Source organism: Thermobia domestica, chromosome 8 (assembly GCF_964235325.1).
Source record: "Thermobia domestica chromosome 8, izTheDome1.hap1.1, whole genome shotgun sequence".
Lineage (NCBI taxonomy): Eukaryota > Metazoa > Arthropoda > Insecta > Zygentoma > Lepismatidae > Thermobia > Thermobia domestica.
Window position 1 is genome coordinate 10,413,163 of NC_137461.1, and position 25,838 is coordinate 10,439,000.

A 25,838-nucleotide genomic window follows, 5' to 3' on the forward strand; every position below is an offset into this window, starting at 1 on the left:
AACCAGAAAAACAAGATATAAATAAATGGAAGTCATTGCATAGAGGTTGTCGTCATTTTTTAATGGCTCAGGTTAATAATAATTAAAAGGAACCAGTTTTATCGTTGTATTATCTTATTTTTTAATAGCTCTTTTAGTTATCCTTCCGATGTTGTTTGTTAGGAAACTGATCTCCAACGCTTGAAATCTATTCCACTAATTTGTATCATACTCATGTTTTTTGAGAGTAGATTTTTGCAAATGTATAAGTAAGAAATACAGATTTTGGGTCATTTTAACTTGCCTAAGTATGACATAAATAAAAAATTAGTAAAATATATTGAAATATTAAATATATGTGATCAAGGGTGCCAATATTGTGGTTTCCAAGGGGGGCAAGTATACGCGACATTTCAAGTATAGGTTCAAATTTTGCTGTAATTAATGTAAACATTTAATTGGGTTTTCGATATTCCGAAGTACGATTTTCTCTAGGGGGGCGAGCGCCTCACCTTGCCCCCTGATGGGCGACCTTGTATGTGATATTAACTAATTTTTGGAACTGGTTTTATTTCTCAAATGAGCTTGTCTGACAAGAGACATATTATAATTCTAGAAGAATATACACTACTCCATGGATTCAACTACTATTTGTACGTCAAGTTTTGAAGTAGTGTACTGGAAATTAAATAGGTTTTTGAAGTAGATTACTAAAAATTAAGTAGTTTTGAAGTTGAGTACTAAAAATTAAGTAGTTTTGAAGTAGAGTACTAAAAATTAAGTAGTTTTGAAGTACAGTACTAAAAATTAAGTAGTTTTGAAGTAGAGTACTAACAATTAAGTAATTTTAAAGTTGAGTACTAAAACTTTAAAAGTTTTGAAGTAGAGTACTAAAAATTAAGTATTTTGAAGTAGAGTACTAAAAATTAAGTAGTTTTGAATTAAAGTACTAAAAATTAAGTAGTTTTGAAGTTGAGTACTAAAAATTAAGTAGTTTTGAAGTAGAGTACTAAAAATTAAGTAATTTTAAAGTTGAGTACTAAAACTTAGGTAGTTTTGAAGTAGAGTACTAAAAATTAAGTATTTTCAAGTAGAGTACTAAAAATTAATTAGTTTTGAAGTAAAGTACTAAAAATTAAGTAGTTTTGAAGTTGAGTACTAAAAATTAAGTAGTTTTGAAGTAGAGTACTAAAATTAAGTAGTTTTGAAGTAGAGTACTAAAAATTAAGTAATTTTAAAGTTGAGTACTAAAAATTAAGTAGTTTTGAAGTTGAGTACTAAAAATTAAGTAGTTTTGAAGTAGAGTACTAAAAATTAAGTAGTTTTGAAGTAGAGTACTAAAAATTAAGTAGTTTTGAAGTAGAGTACTAAAAATTAAGTAATTTTAAAGTTGAGTACTAAAACTTAGGTAGTTTTGAAGTAGAGTACTAAAAATTAAGTATTTTGAAGTAGAGTTTTGAAGTAAAGTACTAAAAATTAAGTAGTTTTGAAGTTGAGTACTAAAAATTAAGTAGTTTTGAAGTAGAGTACTAAAAATTAAGTAGTTTTGAAGTAGAGTACTAAAAATTAAGTAATTTTAAAGTTGAATACTAAAACTTAGGTAGTTTTGAAGTAGAGTACTAAAAATTAAGTATTTTGAAGTAGAGTACTAAAAATTAAGTAGTTTTGAAGTAAAGTACTAAAAATTAAGTAGTTTTGAAGTAAAGTACTAAAAATTAAGTAGTTTTGAAGTAAAGTACTAAAAATTTAGTAGTTTTGAAGTAAAGTACTAAAAATTAAGTAGTTTTGAAGTAGAGTACTAAAAATTAAGTAGTTTTGAAGTTGAGTACTAAAAATTAAGTAGTGTTGAAGTTGAGTGCTAAAACTTAAGTATTTTTGAAGTAGAATACTAAAATATAGTAGATTTTTAAAGTAGATTGCGGAAACTTGAGTAGGTTTTTGAAGTTAAGCACAAAAAATTACAGAAGTTTCGAAGTAGAATACTAAAAGTTAAACAGATTTTTGAAGCAGATTGTGCGGCTGTTTTGGGAAGCGGACTGGATAGCGTAGTGGTTAAGGATCTTCACTACAGCGAAATTAAATTACTGCTAATTTTAGAGTTTTTTTTTTGTAATATCTTCAAAACAAATAAAAATATTATAAAAGCAGAAACGTAATAAACTAGACAATACGATTTTGCATGTGATACCTTTACCACAATTTACTTATCTGCTTTTGGTATGCCGGTATTTACAGAACTCGCAAATAATGCTAAATCTATCTACAGTTGCAAATCAAAAGCAGATAGATGAGTTGTGATAACAGTATCACATGTAAAATCGTATTGTTTAGTCCACTACGTTTCTGCTTTTCGAATATTTTTTATGTCTTGAAGGTATTACAGAAAAACTCTAAAATTAGCGTTAATTTAATTTCGCTGCAGTGAAGACCCTTAACGCATCGGCATGGTATAACAGATGTTCCGGGTTCGAGTTCCGGTCCAGTCATTCACTTTTTCATCCGCATCTACAGAGGATTTATTGTGTAAAAGATCGCTTGTCTCCTCCTTTCACTAATGTAGTTTATACCATTTACCAAAAGATGTCAGGGCCATCAATGAGTCAGTCATGTAGCCAGAATGAATGAAAACAGGAAGATTTTCAAAATTTTAACTGGAAAACCAATCGAAGAAGGACTATGTGGAAGAGCTAGGCGCAGATGGGAAGACAATATTAAGACTGATCTCGCAGAAATAGGAATTGGCTAAGGATAGAAGTGAATGGAGATCTTTTGTGAATGCAGCATTGAACCTCCTGATTCCATAGACCGTAGAGTTAGTAACTTTAAAGAAAATGGAGGGAAAGGCATTTTTGTGGCTCTAAAAATATGTAATGTAGTTCTTTGCAAACATTATGTATGATGGTTTCTATTCTGCAGTAACAGATTGCTAATTTATTTATGTAGTGGGTACGTAAAAGAATACACTGTTAAGGTGAATCACTAGGTGTTCTCGGTGCTATGATAAAAACTGCTTGAATAGTGCGGCGTTGCCAGGTAGTGTCGAGTGTTTACTGGTGCCAGATAATAAAGGAAGTAATCATGGAATTCTGCTTGGATATTTACTGGAGAAATTAGTTTCTGACCCTTACCGCAATTCACAGCTAAGTTTTGCTTCTCGAACTGCAACGCAAGAATCCAGGAATTAAACGTACAAATTTCGCAACAACGCATTATGGCGTTCTGCGCAAGTTTCTTCTCAAAATCTATTTCCTTAAATGTAAATTAATATTTAAATAAAATGTGAAACATAACACGAAAAACGGTCAAACAATATATCTATTTTGTAATAAGGTCGTTACACATTCAAATAAATATTTCATAAAATTGAGCACTTCTTGTAAGTTCTAACATCAAGTGCCATCTTGTGTGCTCATTATAAAACGAATCAAATATTTTTCTTTTATTTGTTATCTTTTTCGATATCAGAAGACACAACCAAATGAATCGGTGTCTTGTGTTGTAGCTGAAACATAACTTTATCTTATAGCACATTATTTAAAATATGTAACGTTTAATTGCGCAGTAGTTAAGGGAACGAGCTGAAATATGTACTGACTTCCGGGTGGTGATCCACCTTAACTGATATATTGTGTTTGTTGTTATTTCTCTTCTTATAAGGGTGAAGAGTATATTCTTAACAATGATACGTTTACTATTTGTAAAATATAAGTAAGTAAAATAAGTCATATGTACTTATTGTTTACAGGATTTGTAATAGAAAGCTGTTATAATTCCTTTTTTCACTTCATTAATTATCCAACAATATGGTGCTATTTCCCTGTAGTTGTTATTTATTTACAGTATTTATTTAATTTCTTTATTATTTACTTTAGTCAGGCCGGTCCTAGGCAATATTACACTCTGTGTAATGACATCATTTGCCACTATCCTTTCTCCAGAAAGAAGAATCTTAAAAGCCACGATTTTAAGTATGCTACCGTATTATGAACAACGAAGGAGATTGAAAGAGCACTAGCACTCAGAAAGGTCTAAACACTACAAATACAATCTTGTGTCTGTTTATTTTCTTTAAGTAATAATCTATTATGTTAGTGAAAGATACAGACAGCTACAGAGTAAAGATGATAATCCTTTCTATACAATTCAATATAAAGCTTCAATCTCAATATATCAGTTTACAATTCCTGCGCAACTAGCTGTGTTATATTTATTTCTTGATTTTCCTTCTACATCTGTTAAAAAATAAACGAAGAAATTGTTCCCACTTTCAATGATAAGGAAGTTGTTTGAGACAAACAGAAGACAAGTTTTCATGTCAAAACTGTGATAACTAACTAAATAGAACAGATGTTTGCTACTCTTCAAAAATTTAATTCTTCTATTTGATTAGAATCAAGCAATTCATGCTGGGATTTATTTGACCATTTGCTTTAGCACTGTCCATGTGACCTTAAAACTAATGCGACCTAAGCATGATTTATGAATGTAGTATTAAAATAGAAGGGCAGCTTAATACATTTAAATACCATCATCCTGTGGTCTGTTTCCAACGAGAAATATTCATTTAAAAAAAATATAGTTAGGACAGTTTTTGTCTCCTCATGGAAATACACGTGCTGCACATATGAAAGAGCCAGTCTTGCCTTTAGTACTTAAACTTTTTAAATAGGACGAGAGAAAAGCTGAATTCTAAAAAAAATTATCATACGAACTTTTAATTTTAAGTAGTACCGTTTGTTTCGATATGACAATTATACCTTATATAAAGATTGTTTTTCTACAGATGAAGTCCCAGACGATGAACTAGACTATGAAGAATATGTGGACTATCCAACTGATGGAGCCAACAAAGCAGCCAGTCCTGGAAAGGAGCAAGCTAGGGAAAGAACTAGTAAGTTCAATCTAACATTTTTTCCCCTAATAAATTTTTAATTTTGACTTTCAGTTTTAGTGTCCCTTTTAGCAGCAAGGCTACATGAGACGTCGTCCTACAGCTTAACGTGGAATTTGAAACACATGAGCTTCAACCGAGAATCGAACCCGGGTCTCCCACGCCAAAGACGTATATACTAACTGCTTAGCCATTAGGAAGCTCCTTAATATATATTTTTTAATACTGTACGTTGGCATATTAACTTACAAGAGTAAGAATTTTTTTTTAAAAAAGGAAAGTATTTTATATCAACAATGTTAAAAGAAATCTAGAAAATTCCTATCTTTGAATTCCTTTCCAAATTCAAATTTCTTTACTGAAGATAGGAGGTTCAGCCAAGGTTGTTGCAACATATAGCCTTTGTAAAGCAAAACAATATAAAAAAAGGCTGAAAATTTTAAAGTTAGGTTATCATGGTGCAAGAATCTTGTAGCTGTCATTAAAATATCTTGCAACCCCATCTTTCTATTTACTGTTTACACATTACAACTTTTTGAAAGCAAGAAAGATATCTTCATCCATGCAGCACTGCATTCTAATGGATAAATAGTGAACCTCCTCATTAAAAACTTGTATTTTGAAACGCTTCCCTTCCCCGTCCAAAAGAATCCGTCGTTTCGGAAGCAGCGAAACTGTCTTATTCTTTATGTCAGTGGGAGGGCGTAGCAGGTAGCAAGCAAGACGACTCAGAAAGTTGAACATGGTTTGACTCCTTGTAAGACGAAAAAATGTTACATGTCCCTTTCAAGTCTATATTTACATGGAGAAATATTGTAGGATTGCAAGATTTTTTTTAAATGACAGCAACAAGATTCTTGTAGCATGGCAAATTAGCTTAAGAGAACTCAGTAAAGAGGAAAAGAATTTTTAAAAATATTTTTTTAAAGAAGAATGAAATATAACCTAAAACATACGACATATTTTTCCAAGCATAACATATAAAATTGATCATAAGGAGAGAAAGCAAAATATATTAACATGTACAGCTTTACACAGAATTAAACACTTGCTAAGTGTTAGAGCGAACTGCGGTATTGACAAAGTAAAAATATGTTTAAGAGCTCTAGTCACTCCGAAATTAAAATACCGCTAATTTTACAGTAATTATGCGATATCGTCAAATAGATAAAAGATAATCGAAATGTGGAACAAGAGCTCCCTAGACAATATTATTTTGCATGAGGTACCGTTATTACGAGTCACCTAGTAGCTTTCTGTTTGCAGCCATTTAGAAACGCGAAAATAAATGCCGATTTTCTAAATGGTTGCAAATCGAAAGCAGATAAGTAAGTTATGATAACCGTATCTCATGTAAAATAATATTGTCTAGCGAGCTCTTGTTCCACTTTACGATTATCTTTTATCTATTTGAAGATATCACATAATTACTGTAAAAGTAGCGTCGCCGTGGTGCGGACCTCTTAATGACTGATAGCTTTGAATTGCTTTAGTTAATCTATTCCATTAACGTTGCTCTGGTATACTTGAACATCTTTTTACTTGTTTAAATTTGTGCCTCGGTATATAAAATTTTTACTGTTACATGTTACTTGCGAATAAATCTCTAATAAATATGTGAGATTACTACTGTATGTGTTGATGGCTTTAATTATCATTATCTTTTGAATAAAAGATCAGTAATTACACAGATTCATTTTCATGAATTTTCAAGGAACTCGGTTTACCAAAATGCCTTTTAAAAATTTACTTATTCGTGTGTCTGTCCATCTGTCCGATCGGCATCCCAGAGACCAAAAAAAAAAAAAAAAAAATGCAATTGATAAACTGGTTGACAATTGATAAACTGTCTTCAATTGTACAACAGATGTTTTTCTTTCTTTTTTTTAATTCGATAACTACCTTTCAACTTCTACGGAAATTATTAGAGCATATTTAAAGCATACTAAAGCATTCAAATTCACTTCCTACATGTTTATCTTTGAGCACTTTTCCAATTGTCTTTAATTTTTACAAGTCATTGTTAGCTTTAACAACTCGCTCACACTTTTGGGGGTGACAATCTTTCCATGTGTTAAGGCAAACCTTTACCTGGACATAAATTAGTCTCTGTTACTTTTAGATTCCTTTGAAGCAACATAAATCTTCCTTGCCCAATATCGGATCACTATTAACATATTAACTATCTAACTAACTAACTCCGGGTTGGCCTATAGAACCCGGAAGTTCAACACCGCGTTCACAAAAGCTGTCCACTTCTTCTATCCTTAGCTAACTGGATCCAATTGCTACTTTGTATTCCTGTTTCTGAGAGATTCATCTTAATATTATCCTCCCATCTGCGCCTAGGTCTTCCTAATGGTCGTTTTCCGATTGAATTTCTATTAAAACTTTGAAATTGTTCCTACTTTCTTTCATCCTGGCTACATGACCTGCCCACCTAAGGCTCCTAGATTTGATGACCCTAACAATGTTTGGTAAACCGTATAAATTATGTAGTTTCTCGTTATGAAGTTTCCATCATTCACTATTCTCGTTTCTTTTGGGTCCGAATATTCGTCTCAGAATCTTGTTCTCGAATACTTTCAGTCTAACGTTCTTACCTCAGAATAAGCGACCATGTTTTGCAACCATACAGAACAACAGGCATGATTATCGTTTTATATATTTTAAGCTTAAAATTCCTCGAAAGAATTCGCGACGACAGAAGATTTTGAATTGATGTTCCAGAATAAGTGTGGAGTGAGGCAAGGGATTGCTTGAGGCTAATAGATGAAATACGTTCCTGAGAAGTATAGATGAAAAGTTGGGAATTTGTTCGCTAGATAGCTTTAACCTTCCAATAATAAGATATGTGGAAGGTTTCTGTGGGTGACAAGGTATATAATCAATGTACAGTGTACCAGGACAATGATTTCCATTAGCTAATGCGTCCGACGTGATACTGATAGCGATTTCTTTTGAGAGAGACATGTCATTCTGGATGTGAACTTCCGTAACAAGTGGATTCAACATTCTGATCCAGTTGGTTGCCATATCGCTCGCCTGACTTCACCCCCCTCGAATATTATCTGTGGGTCAATGTGAAATCCATTCTGTAGGAGACACCATGCCTTGATATGCCTATCAATCAGAGTTTTCACACATTTAACATATATATAATGTTTAGACCTATGTATGAGACTCCATGCCTGATCTCCAAGCTGATAGTCAACATTTCGAATATCTGTTGTAGCCATAGGCGCCGACTTTTTAATTTTTTCAATGAGTGCTCACACTTCGGTACTTCTAAGATAAATCACATATAGAGTCTCGTATTCCATGTTTTTTTAAACAAAATCCAATAGCCCAGTTTTTTTCAAACTACAGAAGGGGAGAAAAAGCTGATAGACATGAACAACCATCAAGGGGACACAGTCTACTGTGTTGAAATGAAAGGCGTAAGGATTTTTATTTTATGTCAATTTACTTATTTATTTATGAGTTTATTTTTACCGCAATCACTTAAACTTTGTATTGAACAAAATTTTAACATTGAAATTTTGTTTTTCTATTATGATGATGATGATTACAAATGTGTTAAGCGATATAGGTCAAAGGAAGAGGAAAATCGAATGGATGCTGAGCACCCGTTAAAAATTTTAAATGGGTTCTTGGGTCCCGAAGCACTGACGTAATCGATGCTTAAGGCTGTAGTGATACTCTGATGTGTTACATTAAATGGTACCAATGACACCCCTGTACTTTCCTTGTCCCCTGTTATTACCCATAGTCAATCATCATTTGAGCCATCTAGCGAGCAAATTATCAACTTCTCTTTTACACTTCTCAGGAACATATTTATTTGCCTCAAGAAACCACTTCCTTCCTGCCTTACTTCCCAGCTATTGAAAAACACCTTGTATCAGTGTTGGGAAGTAACGTAACGCAAGTAACGCGTTACTTTTTAAGTAACGTTTCCTAGTAACGCGTTACATTTTTTCCAAAGTAACTGTAACGGTAACGCGTTACAAATTTTTAAGTAACGTACGTAGTTTGCGATACTTTTTTCGCGTTACATTTCGGATGAGTACCTACAATATATGTATTTTTTTCGGAAACAAATGTTTCTTTCCTGTAAGTCAATTTCTCAGAATGAAACAATCGAGCATGAACTACGTATTTCAGTGACCGACAGTCACATACACACAGAGAAACAGATAAGTTTGTAGTGCCACTTGCTGTTTTTTGAATATGAGGACAGCCTTTGGGAAATCACGTGTACTGATTGCAAGCACCTGGAAGATTTTGTCGTAGATTTTGACAGCTCCAAATCAATACATTCAGTAAGTGAACTAGAAGTGCAATGATATCGGTGGTCTATTTTACTTTGATTGGTGTTGTTTTTTTATAAAGATGGAGAACGAAAATATTTTACTGTTCGAACATTTGAAAGAATACTTCTTTCTTAAGAGCTGAGGATTATGGTGGACAGAATTTAAAAGTAAAGTGTCTGAAATATTTATCAACAACTAGGGTGCCATAATTAACGATTTACAGTAAGGGATTAATATGAATAAACTGTTTTGATGAGCAGGCCTACTTTATTACTAGAAAATAGTTTGCTGATGGTATGTAATATTGGAGTTCTTTCAGATCAGTTTGCTTATCCTAGAATCTCGTTGGTTATAGAGTTTGAAACTAGCTTTAAAAAGCATGTATCGATTTTAGTCACTGGCAAGTTTTGATTCATTCCCAGTTCATGTGTTCTCATTTTATTAGTTGTAGTGTAATGTTTCTCTATATTCTGTATTTTTAATTTTACATAACAACATTGTTATTATTATATAATTAGTTTAGTAGAATAATAATAAGCAACCATTTTTCTAACGTATAGGGATGAGCAGGAGTCAAGCTAAAACTCGACTCGACTCGAATTCAAGTCGAGTTTCGAGTCAAGTCAAGGGTAATATCCTCGAGTCAAGTTCCGAGCCGATTCAGTTTTTCGCGTCGAGTTGCGAGTCCAGTCGAGTTTGATAAACGGCTAGCTCGTTTTAACTTGTCTTGAAATCATGGCCTGATTACACTGGAAAACAAAAGCCATGAGAAATGTAAGCTAAACAGTAATATGGAATACTTTTAGTGTTGCTTACGAGAGGGGACACTGCTTGCATCTCGTCTCGTCTCGATAGCGAGACCACAACATATTTTTTATAACAAACTCAGCTCGGCTCGGCTCAACTGATAAGATGGCTCGAGCTGGTTAACTTGGGGTGAACTATCGCCTCGAGCTTGCTCGGAGGGATGAGTCATTTGCTCGGTTCGGCTCAACTGAGCCGAGGGCTCTAGCCGAGTCGGTTGAGTGAGCTGTTGGCTAGGCTCACTTCTCGGTTCTGGACGATAGTGAATGAACTGTGAGCCGAGCTGCTCGAGTCGTTGACAATTCTAAACCTGGGCCGAGCAGTTTTGAAGATATTTGGCCAGTGCCCTATAACTTTTAACAGTGTTTAGCTCGAGCCCGAATACTCAACCTAGACCCTCAACCCTCAGAAGCTCGTGAACAATGTCCTTGACTCCTAGACTTCATGACTACCGAGGTTGGCAATCAACTAGCTTTTTAGTATTCAAATACAAATCGCCTATCTTTCTTTTTATATACAGTGTTGTTATAATTAATAATAATAATAATAATAATAATAATAATAATAATAATAATAATAATAATAATAATAATAATAATAATAATAATAATAATAATAATAATAATAATAATAATAATAATAATAATAATAAAGTTGTAGTAGTAGTAGTGTCATTGATAATAATTACACTGTCTATGTAATATACTTGAAGAATGTACTCGAAACTACACACCGGATTTGGCTCTAGTCGACTCGAAACTCGACCCCAATTCGAGTCGAGTTGGAGGAAACTTTTCGAGTCGAGTTCTCGGGTCGAGCTCAAAAATGTCTGTTTCTAGTCGAATCGAGTGTCAAAGAAAACTCGCTCGAACTCGCTCGTGTCCATCCCTACGTGTAACGCAGTATGGCATTTTATCAATGTTACATTATATAAAAATGTTCATATATCAAGTAAAAATTTGTCCTCGCATTTACATTAAGCGATTCAGAAAGTGCAATCATAATAATAATAATAATAATAATAATAATAATAATAATAATAATAATAATAATAATAATAATAATCTTTATTTTAGTGCCGCGAACAGCTTTTGGCAAAAATACAGCACTTGGTATCAGAGTATGCGATGGCATAATAATACTACTAAAAAATAAATAATAAAGAAAACAATAAAAGAAGGGTACTAATATAAAACACAATGTAGCTAAAAGTCAGCTAAGCAGAAATAATTCCTTGTCAACGCAGTAAAACTTATCAAGTTTTCCATCCATCTAAAACAACAAGAAGCTAAGAACAGCAGTCATAAAATTACATTTGGCTTAATGTTTCTAAACGTCATTGATTAAAAACTATCAGTCAGATCACATAAAACTTTCACATTGTTTGATACAATAAGTCTAAAATGAGCTTAAAGAATATGTCAATCTTTTTAAAATTTCACATTTCCAATTCAGAGGAACTAAAATCATGGTATTTCTTATGCTATGATTTGGCAATTTAAAACCTATGTTTTGTAAACAATATTCACTGATATAAATGTTATCTAGTATTTTTTGCATCCATACTCTGTCGAAATTTTTTCGTCTATTCATAATAATAATAATAATAATAATAATAATAATAATAATAATAATAATAATAATAATAATAATAATAATAATAATAATAATAATAATAATAATAACAATAATAGCGGTAGTAATAGTAGTACGGAAAATTGAAGTCATGATTTTTTTCACATTTTTAAAGTTTCGGACCTAAAAGTAACGCGTTAGTAACGCGTTACTTTCGAAGTAAAGTAACAGTTACTTTTTGGGAGCAAGTAACGCGTTACTAACGCGTTACATTTTAAGAGAAAGTAAAGTAACTTGTGACGCGTTACATTTTTACAAGTAACTTACCCAACACTGCCTTGTATATATCACATTTTATGTTTGTGTCATTTAATGTTTTAATAAAAAATATCGCGAATTAGAAGACATTTAAAATTTACCTATTTTTTATTGTAATTAAAGTATTTGAAAATAGAGACTACTTAGATATAGAACTTGAAATTGATAAACTTATATTTTACTAATCAAGTTTTACGAGTACTGCTATTAAAATTAAGATTCAATAAAGCTGCGCTGCCAAGAAAGAGCATTGGGATTGAAAACAGGTACTTGGGTTCGAGCGGCGATTGTCTGAGGTCATTCAGGAAAAAGAGAACAAAAAATGAGAATTCTAGAAAAATACTGAGACAGAAAATCAAGGTGTTAGGGGTTAGGAAAGAACAAACACAAGAGATCAAGGAACCTGGTGACTCTCCATGGTTCCGGTTCCGGTTCCGCTAATTTTCTCGTAGGCTCCCTTCAGGCTGTTACAGGTTGTCTTCTCGTTCAACTATAAGCGTGTTGAACTCCAAATGTCTGAAATATTCTAGTCTGAGAGTGGCTCTGTCTCAGACTTGCGTAAATGTTCGAGAGACGGATGTTACTCTGACAGACTAAAAAAGTAAAATCGTATGTCTGTCCAACTAACTAACTCTCAGCAGACTTTGACAGTGTGACTGGTAAACTTTTCACGGCTGACTGACCGACTAGTTGAATTCTCCAGCTAACTCGTACTGTTCTAGTTGACTGCAGATTCTCCCAGCTAACTGCTTCTTCCGGGTTGACCTGGGTTTATAAAAACGAAGTCTCTCTCGACGTGGTGATGATGAAGACAGAAGATCTCGTGTCAACAGGGCGTTGACGTCACAAAGGTTAGAGAATCGAGAAGTATCTCTCTCAACTTTATTACATAAATGAAAAATACACACATGACACTTACATAACAATAACAAATATTGTACAACACCTGCAAGAAAACATTGAAATGCACGAAAACAAAACATTGTATGAATTTCCAGACTACAATGAATTCATTACTAAGGGTTTATTTTTCCTTGATTTCTTATTCGTGTCTGCCAAGCTGTTTTCATGTAACTGCCAAAAAAAAAAAAAAAAAAAAAAGAAAAGAAAAAAAGAAAAGCCCTACAAAATAATGACAATTTCTTTTACTCTGAGAAGATTTTACGTTTACTAATCGATCAATATTTTAATAGATTGGGAATTTAATACCATTTAACAGATGGTAATCACTGATATCTCTACATAAGTGCTATAAATGCACGTATGTAAATACATTTGGAATATAAATAAACTTATGCCAGTGCAAAGTATATATTAGCTCTCTAGGAATCGAAATATTCCTAAAATTAAAGAATATATACAGGTTTGTGCATACATTGATGAATCTAGCAACGTTATTATTTAGATATTACTTACTATTTTGACTTTAGTTAGACAAACATATTTCCATATTAAATTTACGTGAATCTCTATTAATTCAGAAATTATAAATAACATTTATTTGTCTTTATTATATTTTTTTTCAGATTTGGTTGATTTGATTGATGTATTGGAAGAGAACCTCCCAGACGGTAAAGACTTTTGATATGTATTTGATTACTGATATTTTATCAATCTCCATAATAAATGCTAAGAATATGCTACTGAAGAAATCCATAGAATAATAATAATAATAATAATAATAATAATAATAATAATAATAATAATAATAATAATAATAATAATAATAATAATAATAATAATAATAATAATAGATTCAGAAAGGAAAAATCGTTTTTGAAACAGTGTTTCGTTTGCTACTACTCTTTTCTAGGCTTTCCTATATTTTAGTATTTAGTATTATGATATAGGAATAAAAGAAACAAGCAAAGCAACTTTTGACTTTTAAAATTTCACACATAACTCTACAGAAAGCTTGAATTTAGCTTTAGCTACTTAAACGCATCTTTTCTTCTAAATGTTGCTTGCTACAGTGTATTCTGATACATAAGGTCACGTTTATTTCCTAGCCAAACGGTAGTTAATTTTTAGCTAACACCTTTTCTTTGTCTAAAGTAATTTTGGTCTTCCTGTATGCACATACACTTTTCGTGTAGGTGGCAGGCCATTATTTCAGCTTTAGTTTTTAACAAAATGTAATGTTATTCGTTTTCTAAGAATAAGAAAGTTGTTTTGTGAGAGTAAATACAGATATGAATATGCAAAAATTGAAAAGTGTCATATCTTCAAGAACTTGATCTAAACTACGTAATAAAAAAGGGGTTTATCAAAATTCAACTAATTTGAAGTCCACGTATATATAAAAAAAATGCTATATACGAGGAATGTCCATAAAGTCCCAGATGTTTTGGCCTTTGGCAGCAATGGACGGGGATAGAGTCGCCATCTTGGTGTCAGTACGTTGCCACACTGAGTACGCATCCAGTTGTGGTAGCGTGAAGACTGTGACGCTCTTACTGTGGTTTCTGTGACGTGTTACAATGTGCGCTGCAATAGACTTTCTGGACAGCCCACGTACCAGTAATATGAGTTTAGGGCTCATAATTCTCTACTAAGGAATATGTAACGATTATGTTTTGTCATTAAAATATCACATCACAGTTTACAGCTGAAATTGACATCATAAAAGCTTACCACTATATTTCACGTTATTTACTGCGTTTCATAGATATTTTCTTCACAAAACAGAGCAACTTCTCAAGAGATTATTAAGATGATTGTACAAATCCACCAATTCCACTAAATAGCAAACAATTTTCCTGTATGTTTTAAATATTTGTTAAACTTCCAAACTATGCTATGCATAAATATCGGAAATATTACAGAAAGGCTATGTGTTTTTCTGTTTTGTATTTTCGTCGACAAGTAACAGAGCAAGAAAGGTAACAGATATTGAAAAGCTGTTTTTTGCAAGACATTTAGCATCCCAAGACTAGGTTCCATCTCATAGATTAACATTCTGTTCAAATCCAGAAGTACTTGAAACTAACCATTTTCCTTTTTAAAAGGGATTGGCATACAATACAAACGGTGACAGATAGCGACAGGTGCTTTTCTGGAATCGATTCAATTCTAAAGAAAAAATAGCTTCACTTGCAACTGTCTGCTGAAACTGGAAGTGATTAATAGTTACAACTATTTCCTGTTTCAATATAGATTTTGTTTTAAAGTAAGAAATACCAACATATGGCTTTCAGAAATCGATTCAATGTTCTAACAATAGATTCAGCCTACTCCATTGACGCTTTATTCAAACCGAAAGTGATAGAAAATAACCATTTTCGGCTTCAATATAGATCTCTTAAAAAAGTACGAGATACCAACATATGGCTTTCAGAAATCGATTCAATGTTCTAACAATAGATTCAACCTACTCCATTGACGCTTTATTCAAACCGAAAGTGATAGAAAATAACCATTTCCGGTTTCAATCTTTATCGCCATACTGCAAAAATGGTTATAGATAGAGAAAATTAGTTTTCTGCGATCGGTTAAGTGTACAAGGAATGTATTTCATCTTCATCCTATTCTCTTTACTAAAACCGGAAGTGTTAGAAATTTACCACAACTTACGATTTGATTATTAATTTTCATCGAACATAAAGATAGTGAGAAAAAATTTCTTGGAAACGATTCATCGTCCCCATATTAGGTCCTGTCACCTTTCTCAACTCTTTGTTCAAACCGAAAATGGTAAAAATGAACCATTTCTGGTTTCAGCGTTTATCGCCATACAGTAAAATCTGTAATAAATACCGAATGATTGTGTCTTGATTTGAACTCATTATCACGAAAATATGTTTAATGTATGGCTTTAACCCCATTGACAATCTGCTGGCGGACCGAGAGCGGGCCGCCAGGGTCGAGAGCGGCCAAACCGCGGTTTTCGGGCCAGTATTGGCAGAAGCCCGTCGACGACTTTACACTTTTATCGCCGACGGTCCTCTTAGCGGTAACGTGTCTGCTGCCTCCAAAATGTCTACAAAACTGTATCAAAACTGCATGGGAAATAGCTGCAAAACTGCATAGCGGGCACTTTAGCGGAACAGCTGCAATCGTCGCTGGCGGGCCACCAGCGGGAAAGAGCTGCAAAACGGCATAAGGGGGAAACGCCCACATTCCGCCTTGACACCGCCTGTGTTGGCGGCCTGGACACTGAAGTAGGAGGCGGTCCGTCATCGATGGCGGTAAATTGTCAGTGGGGAATCTTCTGGTGCAACCGAAAGATACAAAAATCCACTATCACTTTCAGTTGTTGAATGTTAATCTTCACATAATGAAAACGGTAAGAGTTTTTGATATGGCTTTAGAATCTTCAGAATAAGTTCTACCTCTTACCTAATCAGCTTATGAGAACAGGAAGTTGTAGATCGACTACGTCTGGTTTCATCATTGAGTTCGCAAAACAGAGATCTACCGTAGTTTCACACTGAACAACGAATCTCACCTGTTTATTTGTCATTTTGTTACAGAACGACGATAATCACTAAAAATCTGGCAAATTTATACTCAAAACAAGAATATTGATATTTTGTCCTGTGGCAAACTCAACCAACAATCCTTGGATAATCTGTACAGTTTTTAATTATTATCTTTTCATTCTTATTGGGAACGATTAATTTTATTCTTCGACAATATGCTGCGAACTTTCTTCATAACGAAACAAAACATTAAAAAAAATACACATAGCTCTTTCATTATTAGTTCAATTTTGATTGATTTCGAACAAAGTTTCAACATATGTCTCTTATAACACACAAACAGTGTAAAAGTGAAAGACTGAACCGAGAGTCGAACCCGGGACCTGCGCGTATCGTGCCGATGCGTTAACTGCTACTTTTTAACTCTTTCTGTGTTATACAATTCACATGTACAGAGGATCTAGTGTGTGTGTAAAAAAAACGGTTATTTCTTCTTTCATTAACATATATGTCTCCTATTTGAATGAAATATGCATATTTCACTGGAAAGTTATAGAAAGTCTGATATCTGAAGTAGATACCTGTTTAAACTTAACTTAAACAACAAAGCAGTAATCTATTTGCTGTCTGGATATCAAATTGTGTTTATTTTTCTTATATTTTAGGTCCTTTGACACCATTAATCCATCCTTTGGATGAAGATATACTTCATAGTCAAGGTAAGTTATTCTCCTTTATATAGACTTAGTTCATAAAAAGAAAGAAAGAAAAAAAGTAGAAAAACCCTGATATAACACCTAAAAAGGAACTGAAAATTTTTCTTTACGAACAATCTAATTGTACGCAGTTACTTCTGTTTAAAATATTTTCTTCAAGGTTTTAATGTTCTTAAAAGAAAAGATAGAGTTTAAAACCTACAATTCCTTAACAAGAAAATAAGTAACATTCAGGTACGTAATGGAGCCGGAGAGGAACGAAGCAATGCCCCGGCATAGCTATTGAAGAAAGAGTAATATTCTTATACAGAATCAGGAAAAAAAAAATACTTGCTTGTTTTTATTTTACGGAAGATAAGGTAGAAAAGAAATGAAGAACATACTTTTTTAAGTTACACAAGAAGCGTTTAATTTTGTTTTAAATGTTTGTTCGATCATAATTAAACATTCATAAAGTATTATAACTATTCTATCAGGCCTTGTTTTCATTTTGTACTAATATACAATAACACACTGAGCAAGGCTAGGTGATAATATGTAAAAAACAGTATCACCTAACAGTTTCAACACAATAACTGTGTCTTCATTTGTGGAAGTGGAAGTCTGATGAAGACACAGTTATTGTGTTGAAACTGTTACGTGATACTGTTTTTTACATATTATCACATAGCCTTGCTCAGTGTGTTATTGTGTATTCATAAAGTTTATGCTTTGATTTCAGTTATGTGTTTATAATTAAATTGTGTTTTTGGTTTAGTTATTTCCCACCAAGCCCTCCGGAAGAGACAGACGAATTTGGCACAACAACCATATTCAAGAAGCTATTAAATTATCATGTTGGTTTAAATTATTTATTCCTCTTGTGTTACAAATTAGAACAAGTGAGTAGTTTTCGATACCTGGGTAGTATTATTAGTAATGATATGAAATGTGAACGTGAAATAAAAGCAAGGATGGGAATGGCGAAAGAAGCCTTTAGTTGGAAGAAAATATTATTTTGTGAGACCTTAAAGAAAGAGTTGAGGAAAGAACTCATAAAATGCTTCGTGTGGAGTATTGTACTGTATGGGTCAGAAACATGCACCTTACGCAAAAATGATGAAAACCTACTGCAAGCTTTGAAAATGTGGGTGTGGAGAAGCATAGAGAGAATTAGCTAGGTCGAGCGGAAAACGAATGAGAGGGTGTTAGAAATCGTAGGGGAAAAAAGAGCAACTTTAAAAATTATTAAGAAGAGTAAGAGGAACTGTTTGGGGCATTGGCTAAGAAAGAACTGTATGATGAGGGACGTGCTAGATGGTATGGTGGCAGGAAAGAGAGGGAGGGGGCGAAGGAGACTACAACTAATGGACGATATTACAACAGAAAAATCATACGTCAAGACGAGGAGCTAAACTGAAGACCATGGAGCATGGAAGCTTCTCAGTTGCAGCAAGTAACCTGCCAATAGTGGCAGAATACCTATGATGCTGATGATGATTGTGTTACAATCAAGGTAGATTGCACTATATGGTGTGCTCATTAACACATTGCACTGTTGTTTAGTCAATATGCTTCTTTCATTCTTTTTGAGTATCTTTGAATACAATCTTAATTATGGGTATGTATACTCCTAAATCAACAACACATTGGGTAAAAATTAGCCCAATCTAATTAGTAGTTTTCCGAATTGTTTCTAAGCGTAACAATCCATTTACTAATGTAACTTGGATAATAAGATTACGTAGTTTTAATCTTCCACAATTCGATATATGTTATCCTAACGTATGTATATGTAGAAAATATTATTACATAAAATGGTGTCATTTTATTAAATCAGTGTTTGTCCCCTTTACAGGAACCCTAATACCAGTAGAGTACATCGAAGATTATGGAGAAATGGATCCAGGTAGATATTAAATTATTACTGTGTGAGAGTATTTTATATCCATTGTGGAGGGCGCAAAATTTACGGTCGACAGGTTGCCATTGGCGACTAGAAATTTAGAGCTGGCGACCAGTGTTTACTAGGAATGATTTCTGTCTAAACTCACAGGGCTAAGCAGTTTTGTTTCGCACGAAAATAATTGTCATTGAGCGAGGGAAAACACGAAATATGAAGTCCTCACAACGTTATAATTCGTCCCTTCTTTCCCGACCTCAATCGAAATGGTTTGCCTCCTGGCACGTCAACGCGAGAGATCGTTTCCCCGCTGTTTAAAGCTAGAACAGCTGAGGGACCAGCCCAGAGAATAGAATAGATCAACCAATCAGTTCACGATGTCAGTAACAGATAAGGAAATAAGTAAATACCTACAATATTTTTTTAAAGTAGATATTTGCATGAGTGCAAGGCCCTTTACTTCAGGACTTTCAACCGCAATCGACAACTGGTACTTCAGTACAGAGAGAGAGAGAGAGAGAGACAGAGAGAGACAGAGAGAGAGAGACAGAGAGAGAGAGAAAGCGTTACACAAACTTGAAGTCTTCAGGTAAGATAATTTTTAACATATATATGAATTGTCTAATTCAAAATTGATTACCCTGAATCTAATTGTTTGGTTTTGATATTTTATACCTTTAAGTAATCTCTGTCTTTGTCAAACAAAAGGCCATGGGGAGGGGGGGGGGAGGAATTCCATAATTTGTACGTGAGAGATACTGGAGACCATCATTTTTGGATTGGCGATTAAATCTGACTTTGAAATTTTGCGCCGTGCGATTGTGTATTATCATTTTGTTTCGTGTCAGCAAACAAACTGTTATAAACCTGACCTTTAATTTAATACTAATAATTTACGTTTTAATCTAATGATAAGTTTTCGTTGCAACTTTATTTAATGTATACACATATCCAAGTGAAAGAGGTACAGTTGTTTTGCTATTCAATTTGTCCATGATCAAGGAAGTACTGAAGTAAATCAGTTGTGATTAGGGAAGTGAATTTATAATTTTAAACACTTTACACGTCTCGGTTGTAGTCACTAAAGTACTTTTAAAATTCTTTATTGCAAATAAGTTCGTAATTATTCATCAAAGTATTGCTATTCTTTATAATTTCTTCAATTTAGACTTTTAAGTCGGTATTTTACTCGAATTTCTTTGTAATAGTTATTTTTCGAAATATAGGAGGGTAAGCCAAAAATTATTCGCAATTTTGACATAACTTTTCTTACATTTGTTCATCTGACTTCTGTCCTTGTGTATTTTCTTGTTATGCTGTTGTGGTCACGCTATGTAAGTTTTATCCTAATTCTTCCATTTGTCTTCCTTTTGTTGCAGATAGATCATGGCTAGTGATGAGCAAATGCTAGACCAAGACAAGACCCGGGTGGTCTTGGTCTTGGTCTTGCACACCCAGTCTTGGTCTTGGTCTTGCTGCAAGAGTCTTGCAAGTCTTGCTTTTAAAAAATCTTATGCTTTTACTCTGTATAAATTCTACATTTTGCCAATAGTAACGGAAATACAATCTATGCTTCTAAATGAAATATAGTTTACCTTTGTGTATGATGATAGTATACAACATAGGTAATAACCTTCATTTTTTTCAATGGGTCCCCACGGTTCACTACTTATAAGATAAATTACAACGTTTCGTAATCTTTATATATATATATATATATATATATATATATATATATATATATATATATTAACAGATTCAATACTCTACTGGTTCCCAAATTGGGGAGACGCATCAAAGAAAATCAAGACGGCACAGATTACTGAAATACCATAAATTGCTAAATTATTTTTACACTCTAAAGGCGTCAGATATATATATATATATATATATATATATATATATATATATATATATATATATATATATATATATATATATATTTTAATTTACAACTAAGATTAGCTAATCTTTGTAGTGAACAAACTTCCAATTAAATATTGAGATTTTATTTTACTGATTCCAATATATTTTCTATGGAACGGAAACATGGACATTACGCAAAACCGATGAAAAAATATTGGAGGCTTTCGATAAAAGGAGAGAATTAGCTGGATTGAAAGGAAAACGAATGAGAAGATGTTAGAAATAGTAGCAGTACGGGAGAAAAGAAGAATTTTTAGATGTAATTAAGAGGAGGAAAAGGAACTGGTTGGGATATTGGCTGAGGAGGAAATTTATTATGAGGGACATGCTAGAGAATACGGTGGAAAGAAGGGAGCAAAGGAGACTAGTTTAAGGAAGGTATTAAAACAGAAAATTTCTACGTCAAGACGAAGAGACTAGCTGAGGACCACCGTATATCGAAGTTTCTGAGTTACAACAAGTGATCTGCCAATAATGGCAGAATAGCTATGATGATGATATGTTAGCAATATGAAAAAAAAAAAAAAGAAAAAAGATTATAATCAAACCTCTTAATATTTTAGAATAACTTGAGTAAAAACTGAAAACGACTCAACTGTCCACGTCTTTTATGTAAACTCAACTTGTACAAATACTTTTGACCTATAGTAGGAATACAAAAACACAGCATCAAGCTCGAAGTTATTTGAAATAACTGTTCAAAATCACTCTCACTTGTGAATATGGATTATTTATTGTTGTATAATGCTATATCGCTCAATCCTTGTGTGCCATATACCTGAGGAGGATAAAAGTTATATTGATAAACAATTATTCAACGTATAAGCACCCGCCCATGAAATCAAACTTGAGGTCACATACACAAGTTTTTGTCAATGTCATGAAAATGTTATTTCGATATTAATTTTTGGAGAACACATTAAAAATTTCTAACAGATGCTTGATCCTTGGAGCCTAGGCCATACCCATATAATCGTCACCAATGGTGTACGGAATTACCGATGTTCAATACTACATTTCTCTTTAGTTTTAGAATACCACTAATATGTTTTGAATTGATGTAATATCTAGGTTTACTTGCCACGATTATGCACCGAGACTAAGAGAGATGGTAATGATGAGAAATGAATGAAATGGTGGAATGAAGAAAGTAGTAGGAAACGGGAAAAGCCCAAGAAAGCCTACGCACACGGTCTCTATCCGCCAAGAAATCTCACAAGGTGCAAGCTGGGATCGAACCAGGGATCCCAGCACCAAAGGTGAGCGCTCTACCACTGAGCCGGTACTTGTGCAAGACTCTTGCGCAATAGTCTTGGTCTTGGTCTTGGTTTTGGTCTTGCACCAGTTAGTCTTGGTGTTGGTCTTGCATCGGGATTCCTGGTCTTGGTCTTGGTCTTGCATGCGAGACTTTTGCAAAAACCGCAAGACCAAGACTCTTGCGCTCATCACTAGTCATGGCCGCTCCATTAGAAGTTTGCACCAAAGAAGAACAACGAGTAGTGATCCGGATTTTGTGGTCGGAAGGTGTATCAGGAATCATGACTAATTTCCAGACGATGAGCCACTTCATCAATAGTAACTTATCTGTCTAGCATAAATATGTCACTTTAACGCTCAATGTCGTCATCATTTGTGGCAGTAGATGGTCGTGGAGTTCCTTCCTCGTGCGTAACACTTGTGAGATCATTTTTGAATTTTTCAATCCATTCGCAAACACTCCGTTGCAATAAGACACTGTTCCTGAATTCAGCGAAAGTTTTTGTTGGATTGCAGCTCTGATCACTGCTCGTTGTTCCCTTTTGGTGCAAACTTGTAATGGAGCGGCTATGATCTATCTGCAACAAAAGGAAGACAAACGGGGGAATTAGGATGGAACTTTCGTAGCGTGACCACAACAGAATAACAATAAAATAAACGAGGACAGGGAACAGTATGAACAAAGTAAGAAGAGTTATGTCAAAATTGCGAATAATTTTTGACTTCTCCTCGTATATAGAGTAATATTTCTGTTAAATGTAAGTATTACTAGATTTTTTAAGGATGTTCTTGATAAGTGTCAAAACATTTCTTATCTTATCAGGTTTCCTTACTTTCATTCTTCTTGAACTCGTCTTTTTTAATTATTGTTTTAACATCAAGGCCGTATACCACATTAATCTACAACTAACTATGGAGACCTAACCGTTGTCACTCCATCCGATGTTTCAGCTATGAAACATAGAAATATAAATCTTGAAATTCCAGAAGTAAATTACATGTGAAAATTTAGTGGCATGTTCAGGAATTTTAATAATCATACTGCTTACAGGTTTAAGGAATTCCTGAATACCATTTGCACTAGCTTTCGACTCTCCGATGGAGTTTTGGTCACAGAGAATACGAACGGGAGACAGAAAAACAAAAAGAATTAAAGAAAATAAAAGGAACAGCCTTGCCAGGGTAGAGCAGTGCTGCAGACAGTTTGTCAAAAGCAGATCACGTGTCACGGTATGGAGAAGTTAGTTTACGCATTCATTTGCTCATTGATGAAAGGTTGCCAACTCATGTTCATATTTTTATTGTCATGTCAGTTTTTTCAAATTTTGTAATTACTGCTGCCTATTCATCATTTAACCATTCTCTGTCCCAATTTAACTTTATATTTTTTAATGAATAAGTAAATTTTCGAACATGAGTCTTTCTACGTCATTTTTACCTCCCAGTAAAATTTTTGTATCTTCTATCCTGTGTTGAGTTCCTTTTAAATGTTTCGATAGACCCGACACCAGACTTTCTGCTTTAGAATCCCTAACATGTTCCTTAACACACACCTTGAGGTTTCTTTCGGTCTTGCCTTGTAACTTCCGTGGTAACAACATTTTAATTTATAGATACCCGATTTCTCATTGGGAGTTATTCTAATAACTCTTCGGCTGTTTGCAGTTGTTCTATTAATAATAAGTTCGGTAATATTCTTCCCTAAAGTTTTCGGGGGTTGTGTAAAGAGCTTATTGAATGTTGGTGTCAATCTGTGAAAAATAAGTAGTCCCACTTATTTTCCAACTTTTGAATCATTACTATCGATTTCAGGTCTATCAAAACGTGAAGTTGGTTACAAAATTGATAACTAATGAAGTTATTAAAGCTACAAGTTATTCAAGCCTGACAGTATGAATCGAGATCCGGTGTCATTATTAATAAATTGGTATAAGCAGGTTAGAAGGAATTCACGTTTTGATAGACCAGGAACCGAAATTAATGATCCAAAATAAGCAGGACTATCTTTTTTCCCAGGTTGACAACTACATTGAATAAGATCTTTACTCAGCCCTCGAAAATTTTAGACAAGAACACCACTCAACTTAATAGTGCAGTAAATGAAGCTCAAATTTTAATGAAGAAAGGAACAAATTAGTAACAAGCTGAAAATTGGTACAGGTGTAGGGAATGATGTTCTAAACAACATACTAAAAGTCCCCTGAAATGCCACGTGACCTTCACCGCCATATTGGAAAATGGCCGCTGGAAGTGTCAAATGAAAAATATAAAAATAAAATACCAATATCTTCGCTATGGTTGAACATAAAGAGGTAAACTTAGCGTCGTTTTATAGAACATAGATAACACAATATTTTATATAGAGAAACAATTTTGCATAAAACGCATACTTTTAGAAATATTTAGCTCTAAATTATAAAATTCCGAAAACTACCGTTTAACTGATTTAAAATTTTATTGAACTTAGGAAGTAATTAGTAGCAAGTTAAAATTTGACATACATGTTGGTAAAGATTATATAAATGACATACTAAAATCCCACAACTTCTTCGTTTGCCATATTGGAAAATGTCCAAATGTCCGAAGTAATTAAAAGATAATATTTTGTTAAGTGAAATACAAAATCTGGACCGGATTAAATATTTGAGAAACTGTAAATGCAGTCGATTCGGAGTCAATTGCGATCAATGTTGGTGACAGGGGCAAATCATTATGATGTGTTTAAGGTTGTCGTCCGACATTTTGGAATCAACTTGTTTATTTTAAATGGCAACACAATCGTGTGACACACAAAACAACATCCTCGTTCGAAGAGAATCCTAACGGTAAGGTTATTTTTCCAAATTGTGCAACAATTTTGAATTTGCGAATAGATTTAGGATATGCCATGTGTGAAATGCTGTGAAATATGTTGTGCGAAGTTCCGAATTGAAGGATAAAGTAAAAAAACATGCTTTGTAACATCTCACATTACATATTCTTTAATAACCAGGAAACGAGAGAGCTAACACACGTAAGACAATTACGATCCCATGACATGTTCAACATGCTCACCGTTTTATTCAATGCATATCTATTCAATGCTTGTGCACTCTGCGAAGCATAGTGGGTGATATTTGTTCACAGGCCATAATCATTCACCTTTTAAGGCAGCCAATATAATCAATTTCACACTGGTAGACAATAGCCTTAAAGTACCCACAAAGACAGAAATCCAACGGAGTTAGATCGGGAGACCTTGCTGGCCACCCAACTGCTCCATGTCGATCTATCCAGCAACCGGGAAAGTGTTCATTGAGCCATCGATTACGTTACGACCCCATCTTGATGCCAATATTGATAAAATCATCCTTCCTCCTTCAGAAAAAGTGGCATAACAGTGTTTTTAAGCATATATGCATATTGTGCTGTATCCAAGATCCCATCAATGAAAACAGGTCGAATAAGTTTTTCGCCCCATATTTCACACCGCACCATTACCTTACCTGCACCTTGCATCTTTGATGCATCTATCCAATTAAGATTTGTATTAGGCTAGTACCGGACATTTTGGTTGTTCATCTCACCTGTTACATAGAAATTCACTTCATTACTAAAACAATGTTATCAGGAAACACTGGGTCACGAGCTATCTGGGCCAATACCTACTTACAAAATGCCATTGGTCTATCACAATCATCCTCTGTAGTTTTTGTTTCAACTGTAATTTTTAAGGGCGCCACTTTCCCCTTTCTAATATTCTTTGAACACTTT

The 25,838-nt window shown here is 33.7% G+C and overlaps 1 protein-coding gene across 1 annotated transcript in view; it reads left to right on the forward strand.

The window, feature by feature from the left end:
- Positions 1 to 25,838, forward strand: part of LOC145692684 (uncharacterized) — a 279,895-nt gene that overhangs the window by 136,247 nt on the left and 117,810 nt on the right. The window contains exons 29-32 of the mRNA XM_081768066.1: positions 4,763 to 4,870; positions 13,410 to 13,454; positions 16,970 to 17,023; positions 18,858 to 18,908. Of these exons, the coding sequence (XP_081624192.1) occupies positions 4,763 to 4,870; positions 13,410 to 13,454; positions 16,970 to 17,023; positions 18,858 to 18,908 (258 nt within the window). The remainder of the gene's footprint in view (positions 1 to 4,762; positions 4,871 to 13,409; positions 13,455 to 16,969; positions 17,024 to 18,857; positions 18,909 to 25,838) is intronic.